This window comes from Solanum tuberosum, unplaced genomic scaffold (genome assembly GCF_000226075.1).
Source record: "Solanum tuberosum cultivar DM 1-3 516 R44 unplaced genomic scaffold, SolTub_3.0 scf00473, whole genome shotgun sequence".
Taxonomy (NCBI): domain Eukaryota; kingdom Viridiplantae; phylum Streptophyta; class Magnoliopsida; order Solanales; family Solanaceae; genus Solanum; species Solanum tuberosum.
The window spans coordinates 243,268-251,150 of NW_006239391.1; the positions used below are offsets into that span (position 1 = coordinate 243,268).

The following is a 7,883-nucleotide window of genomic DNA, read 5'->3' on the forward strand; positions in this document are numbered from 1 at the left end:
TTTTTTGGGGGGGCGGGGGGGCTGGTTTGAGGGTAGGGACCAAATAAATTGATTTTTTCAACAATTTTTTTTTTAATTGGAAGTTGGAAGAGAGTTTTGGAAAATGTTTTCCTTAAGTTTTGAAGGGAAGTCATTTTCCTTAAATTTGAGGAAAATGAGTTGATTTAAAAAATATTTTCCAAAATATTTAACCCAACCAAACATGAGAAAATTGGAAAACTTCATACCAAACACACCCGTAGTCACGTGTATTTTCCAACAGAATGTAGTAGCAGTTACAATTTTCCTGGGGGGGTAAGAATTAGATTATTCCAATAAAAATAAGCTATTTCTGTATACTATTAGCTTTGATAAAATATTGTATACTGTCATCATGTATTTGCTGGTGTTTGTTACAAATTTTATATTAAATCAAGAAAAGAAATATGATCTCTCATAACATGAGAACCATGGAGTGGGGGAAGCAACATGTTCTCATTATAGATTTTGACATATTATTGTAAATCCAGAAAACGTGGTTTTACAGACTAAGTAATACTTTTGAAACACAATAATGCCGAGGATGATTCATCCTCCAAAACTAGTACTATCAAATATCAAACGTCAAAACTTTGAATTGAAAGAATTTCCAGTAACAAGAAGAAGATATTATGTAATAATCAATGTTTTCTTCACTTCTGGACAGGAGGAGCAGCACCACCTGTGGTTGGCCTGCAAAGTAATGAACATAAGAATCAGTTCAAGATATTATAATACTACAAGAGTATCTCTTGCTTGATTCAGCAATAGCAAATACTTAAAAGGTAAAGGAAGAAGACACTTACAGGCCAACGAAAACTTTGAAAGAATCATAGATTCCCCATTGTGCTCCAGTCAGTGTTCCAATCATGAATATACGAAGGGGAAGACCACGAGTACAGAGACCCCATACTCCTAGCTTATTCACAGCCTACAAAAAGGGCAAAAAATGAACAAATCCATTGTTCAGACTTAAGAATGAAACCGAATATTAGAACAGAGGACACAGTTCAATGTTTACTCACATCGCCAACAGTTGCCCCCTTGGCATTGTTGAGGAAAGAAACTAGGTTATCAGCAGGGTGTGACACAACAGCACAAAGAATACCAGCCAAATATCCACCAGCAAAACTCACACCAAGCTGTGTAGTATTGCTGCATTGGTCTTTTGGTGTTGGAATGGCATGTTTATAGAGTTGTTCCACTATGGTTTCAAACGATGCAAACTTCATCATGGTGTCTGTAAAGTAACCAAAGTGAAATTCAGTCAATCTAGCCAGTGTTCATTTTTCCACAGCAATAACAATCAAGAAAGAGTAATTAAACAGATCTCAAGCAGTTCGGTGAATAAAAGTTACACTCATTATGTGACACTCCTATTTAGTTTGTTCCAAAAAAGAATGAAACTTTTACATATTTGGAAAAAACTTTAACGCTGAACTTCTCATTTAACACTTTATGACATGATTTTCTAGCCATAAAAATGTCATGAATCATGATATGTTTATGAGCACAAATTCTTCGAGAACTAATAAATACTGTCATGTAAAATGAAACTGAGGAAGTACAAAATTTGAATGATACCTTTAGAAAGATTTCCAAGTTTAGTAGTAAAACAGAGTATCCAAATGAAAAATCAGAGGAAATATGTAAGCTTACATGGAATTTGTCGTCCCCATAGAGGTACAATCCCCTTGTAAAGCCTGTAACATAAAAATTCAAATTCCAAATTTTCGTCAGCACATAAGAAAACCCCTCACATTAACAACAACAAATTTGTTCAACATAAACTAGGCATTACCCTGCAGCTCCTTCAACCTTGACAAATTTGGGAAGTCCATCAGACAAGCCTCTAGCAAATCCGGGCTGAGTTTGAACACGAACTTTGACAGCCTCAAATGGGCAGAGAGCAACATCAGCAATAACTTCAGCAGAAGAAGAACCAGCAAGGTAAATCAAAGTTTTGTATTTGACAGCATTCTCCGCGCCAGCAAGATCTGAGTAGTACTTCTTGAAATATTCATAGAATCCGTATTTGCATGCTCCTTGTGCACTGTAACCAAGGAAAGTAGGTGCCCAACCCCTAAATAATCCTCTAATGCCTTGCTCCTTAAGTAAAATTCCGAAACCAGAGGAAATACTCTTGAACTTTGCAGGATCAATCTGATAAATCAAACATTTCAATCATGAAAACATTAAATCCATCACTAATCCAATCTATTCTGGAAATTTGACGTTTTTTTTTTGTTCATTTTGATTTTCTCTTTCGGATTTCAAATCAGCTAACAAAGAACAGAGTGGAAGAGCAGAAAGCGCATACGTGAAACATCAGTCAATAGAAAGATTCTAGCTTTTTAAAATTAGTAGAGGATTGATTGATTATGGTTGGATTAAAAGAAACACACAAAATCCAGTCTAAAATGAACAATTTTATGCAAGTCTAAGCATCGTCTTTTCATGATCGTTATCTTTAATTATAATTTAAGAGTTGAAGTTATGTACAACCACAGTAATAAAAAATAAATCGACACTAACTTTGCGATTCAAGTGGTAATAACAAATTACCTAGCATTTAGCACTTCTATTTGTTGTTGTAGGTCACGTGACATATTAAGCGCCAAGGTTAATTAGTAATACTCAAAAAGTTAGAAAATAGTAAAATGTATCCTCTGCTATAGACTATAGTATCCCTAATATATGTATACCTGCATGTTGCACTTGATAAGATCAAGAGGGGTAACAGCAGTGTGTGTAAGACAACAGCTTAGACTGCCAAAAATGTCATGATATGTTTATGAGCACAAATTCTACTATTACTCGTAAATACTAGTAGAAACTGAATGACACATTTACAAAGGTTTCCAAGTTTATAATAAAACAAGAGTATCCAAATGAAAAATCAGAGGAAATATGTCAGCTTACATGGAATTTGTCGTCCCCATAGAGGTACAATCCCCTTGTAAAGCCTGTAACACAAACATTCAAATTCCAAATTTTCGTCAGCATATAAGAAAAACCCTCAAATTGACAACAACAAATTTGTTCAACATAAAATAGGCATTACCCCGCAGCTCCTTCAGCCTTGACAAATTTGGGAAGTCCATCAGACAAGCCTCTAGCAAATCCGGGCTGAGTTTGAACACGAACTTTGACAGCCTCAAATGGGCAGAGAGCAACATCAGCAATAACTTCAGCAGAAGCAGAACCAGCAAGGTAAATCAAAGTTTTGTACTTGACAGCATTCTCCGCGCCAGCAAGATCTGAGTAATACTTCTTGAAATATTCATAAAATCCGTATTTACATGCTCCTTGTGCACTGTAACCAAGGAAAGTAGGTGCCCAACCCCTAAATAATCCTCTAATGCCTTGCTCCTTAAGTAAAATTCCGAAACCAGAGGATATACTCTTGAACTTTGCAGGATCAATCTGATAAATCAAACATTTCAATCATAAAAACATTAAATCCATCACTAATCCAATCTATTCTGGAAATTTGATGTTTTTTTTGTTCATTTTCATTTTGTCTTTCGAATTTCAGATCAACAAATGAAAGAACAGAATGGAAGAGCAAAAATCACAGACATGAACATCTGTCAATAGAAAGATTATAATTTTTTTAAATTAATAGAGGATTTGTTGATTAAGGTTGGATCAAAAGAAACACACAAAATCCAGTCTAAAATGAAAAAAATTTATGCAAGTCTAAGCATAGTCTTTTCATGATGTTCTTTAATTATAATTTTAAGAGTTGAAGTTATGTACGACAACAGTAATAAAAAATAAATCGAGACTAACTTTGCGATTCAAGTAGTTATAATAAATCAGCACTCTACTTTCAAGTTATTTGTTGTTGTAGGTCAACTTAACTTGATATGCACGTGACATATTAAACGCCAAGGTTAATTAGTAATACTCAAAAAGTTAGAAAATAGTAAAAGGTATCCTCTGCTATAGTATCCCTAATATATGTATACCTGCATGTTGCACTTGACAAGATCAAGAGGAGTAACTGCCGTGTGTGTAAGACCACAGCTCAAAATACCCCCGATCGTGCTGGCTGCGTAAAACGCCGGTGTGTACATTTCTACCTTATAACCTGAACCCTCCTTTGGTGCTGCAATCAAGAAATTCTTCTTATCCATATTGCCATGATGATTGTCCAAAGCAGTACTGAGATTCTTAGAAGAATTAGCTGATGTTGTACTGTAAAGATAACTTGGGATCAAAGATTTTCTATCAGAAAACGACATATTTTCGCGGTAATTGTTTGAAGGGCAGAGGAAAATGAACAAGGAATTAGAGAAACTCTCCAAGGAAGAAGGAGAGTTGAAGATGGCTACGTTAGGTGAAAGCTAGCTGTTTGATCAATTTATTGGCTTACTTTTTAAGCGTGACTTTTTAATTTAGACCAATTTATAAATCAAATCAAATAAGGGTGGCGTCCTTGGCTCTTCCTTATTGGTAAGATGCCTCATTACTTGGTCTGCGTAGAATTTTATTTATGCATTGACCTTCTTTACTTATTTTTTTAAAAGTTTTGTCAATTTATTTATTGGTTTCGAGGCCCTGTTGAAGGAGGAAAGGACACAAAGGGATGTATAGAAGCCAAGGACATATTTCCCTCATACTATTTGTTGTTTATGCTTTTTGTTCGATGTAGATCGATAAGATTTTGAGTTTATAGATTTTAAATATATATCTACTGAATTTCTTAATACAAATAGATTTTCGGCCGAAACTATTAGTACAAATATATTCTCTGCCTCTAATAATTTTATTTTATACCTATTCTCAAATCATTGTTTTTTAATTTTAATGAAAAATAATACTCAATATGATTGAGGTTAGGCAGATTGTAAAGTCATTGATTACGTAAATAAATCTAGAAGGGACAGCCTTTGCTAGTCGAAAAATTGTAGGAACACATGCTAATTGCCTCCCTTATGATAATTAAATGGCTAAAATTAAGTAGCTCAAACTTTGCACTTTTCCAATTTCCAAAAGGTATGCGCGGATCCATTTGACCAACGACTAATTAATCTTTCTTTCCGCTTCGAAACTTCTTTTCTCCTTCGTCCCAACTTTACTACCCTCTATTTTTATTTGATTTAGCAAATTAAGAGAGTTTTTTTTTTTCAGATTTATTCTTAGAATTAAATAACTACATAAAATAATAGTGATTAAATTTAGAATTTCAAAAATATCATTAATAAAATTAATTTAAATAAAATATATATCTAATATAAAATGAATATATCATACTAACATGAGTCAAGTAATATAAAACGAAGGGAGAACTAATATTGATTCATGGTCTTTCCAACACTGTTGACAATTGCGTGTTCCAACTTTGTTTCTGTTTAATTGAAAATTTGGTCAATAGTACATGGAGTATACATGTCATAAAGTTTGAGGGAGTTCTTCTGAGTCATTTGAGAAGTCTTTTGCAAATTTTTTAAAACTTGTTTTAAGAATTGAGTACTTGAGTATGAGGATGAGGAGAGTTGAGTTTCATTTTTTCAAAACGAATATATGAGAACTAACTATTCCCAAGAGTAAATGTTTTTATATTTAAAACGAGGGGAAACCTTGATTTCCTAATGAGTTCATGAGGAGTTTTAAACGCTATCTCTTCTAAGAGAATCTTTTGAGTAATAATCTCAAAGTTTGAGGATGAGAAAATGTTTTCAAACATATGAGCATGAGTTGTATTACTGGGAGTAGCATTGAGCACCAATATGAGCAAGACGTTGTATCATCACATAGCTTATAGTGATGGTTGTCGGTTAGAGAATCTCATTGTATTTTTAAATACATTGAGTTATTATCTACTATTTTAAAAGCTCTTTACATTGCATCTTTTATTATTGCTTTTATATCGTATTGAGTTGAGTATCCATGAGTTGAGGTTGAGTTGAGTTGAGATGAGGTATGCATGTTCCTTTCCTTCCAGTTCAAGCTTATATGTCTATGTTTTACAGTTCCCCTTACATGCTCGTACATTCAATGTACTAATGCCATTTGACCTGCATTATTTTATGATGCGGATACATGTATTCAGGATCATTAATCGGCGCTCCGTTGATCCAAGTCGAGTCCCAGAGTTGTTTTGGTGAGCCTCCTTACTTTCGGAGGATCCCTATTTATTTATTTCTGTTTTGTGTTGTTAGGATGTCGTGGGTCTTGTTACGACGTTCATCAGAGTTATTAGAGGTTTCATAGACAAGTAATAGTTGACTAGTCTCTTTACCATTTCCTTTGTTGATGTTTTAAAGACTGTAAGTTGAACATTTATGTTCATTTGAGTACACCGAATAGAGTATTGTATTTTATGATATCCTTATGATTTGAGTTTGGTTTAAATTGAGTAAAGTCTTCCGTTGAGTAATAATGAGTCAGGCCAAGGGTTCGCTTGGGGAACATCAATGGTCCTCGAGTGCCAATCGCGTCCAGGGTGTAGGCTCGGGGCGTGATGTGCCTGCTTCAGCACGAACTGTTCCGAAACAAGCTGGAAACGTGCCTACTTTAGCGAGAAATGTCAAAGTAGAACAAAAGAAATAAATTTTTAATTTTTTTTCTGATACACTGAAGCAGACACATCAACGGAGGATAATGCAAATGATATTAAAAAAAAAAAGCAACTAGTATTTTAATGTATTCGTTATTTGACCTTTTTAATTAATTTAAAGATTATATATTTCCTTATTTGGTCATGACATTAAAAATGAAGTAAATCTCCTTTTCAAGATTACATTTTAATTTCACCTAATATTTTAAAACTTTAAATTAAACCACTCGCATCTTAATATTTATCAATATATTTTAGATAATAAAAATCAAGGGTTAATATTACAATTGATGGCGAACATTTTGTTAATTTGAAAGAGTCTATCAATATAAATAATTAACATTTGATATGCAACCATACTAACTAATTACATGCTTTAATAGATACAAAGACAAAGTTAATGAATTACTACGTGTGGTCCAGTGGGTGACTCAACGAAAGGCTTAAAGTCAAATTTAAAAAAAAGAGATCTTATGTTTATTTGAAAAAAAATTAAATATCATTTTTGTAATAAATTACGAGACATAAATAATTGTGTATATCATTTTTATAATAAATTATTTGCCTATCAAGACACCCTCTATGTCCACTCCCTTCGACAATTCTAATAGTGTTCAAGGTAAGTTTTTGTTGATTATAGTTTTGATAACTTTTTCAATAGAATCAATTTGTTATATAAGCTATCAAAACTATTTAGAAGTAATAGAAGTATTTAAAAATAGAATTAAGACTTCACTTGATTGAATATGTATCAATTAGAATATTATTATTTTTTGTATAATATTTCATATTACTTTTAAGTACAAAACATAAGTCTAAATCATTAATATTACGCTTTAGAAGACTTTCAAAGTTGAGCGAATATCTCTTTTAAATTTAATTATTTAATAATCTAACAAGTTTGAGCTTTAAATGTCTAAAAACATCCCTCAAAGAATAAAAGACAAACTAAAATCAATGTTAAGACATAATAAAATTTTGAAAGATTTACAATAATTTATTAAGAAAATTTCAACTAATACTAACAATAGATACATAATTATTTATATTTATATACTAGTTTGAATACATCAAGCTCAGACTCAAGATTTCAAAAAGTGTAAAATTTGAATACAAATTCAACCTCGAAAAACTATGAAGTACAAGGAAATTTTAGTCTGAACTTGATATTATACTATTATAAATTCCAATATTTCTTGAATTAAGATTCGATCTACCCCCTCGGAGGAGGCTCGAGGCGTCGTGCCTCGAACCCCCCCCATCTACCCCTAACCCCCCGGAGGAGGCTCGAGGCGCG

At 32.9% G+C, this 7,883-nt stretch overlaps 1 protein-coding gene across 2 annotated transcripts in view; it reads right to left on the reverse strand.

Annotated features, from left to right (window-relative positions):
- The window catches only part of LOC102597288 (mitochondrial phosphate carrier protein 3, mitochondrial-like), a 24,161-nt gene extending 19,748 nt beyond the window's left edge, over positions 1-4,413 (reverse strand). Inside the window, exons 1-6 of one of the 2 annotated variants that reach the window (XM_015303714.1) lie at positions 3,993-4,413; positions 3,083-3,444; positions 2,941-2,984; positions 1,044-1,258; positions 825-949; positions 634-711 (exon numbers count right to left, since the gene is read on the reverse strand). In XM_015303714.1, coding sequence (XP_015159200.1) covers positions 672-711; positions 825-949; positions 1,044-1,258; positions 2,941-2,984; positions 3,083-3,444; positions 3,993-4,268 — 1,062 coding nt within the window. In that variant the 5' untranslated portion in view covers positions 4,269-4,413 and the 3' untranslated portion in view covers positions 634-671. Of the gene's footprint in view, positions 1-388; positions 712-824; positions 950-1,043; positions 1,259-2,940; positions 2,985-3,082; positions 3,445-3,992 lie in introns of those variants that run through there. The other variant, XM_006363915.2, reaches the window with a different exon arrangement.
- Positions 4,414-7,883: the final 3,470 nt, after the last annotated feature.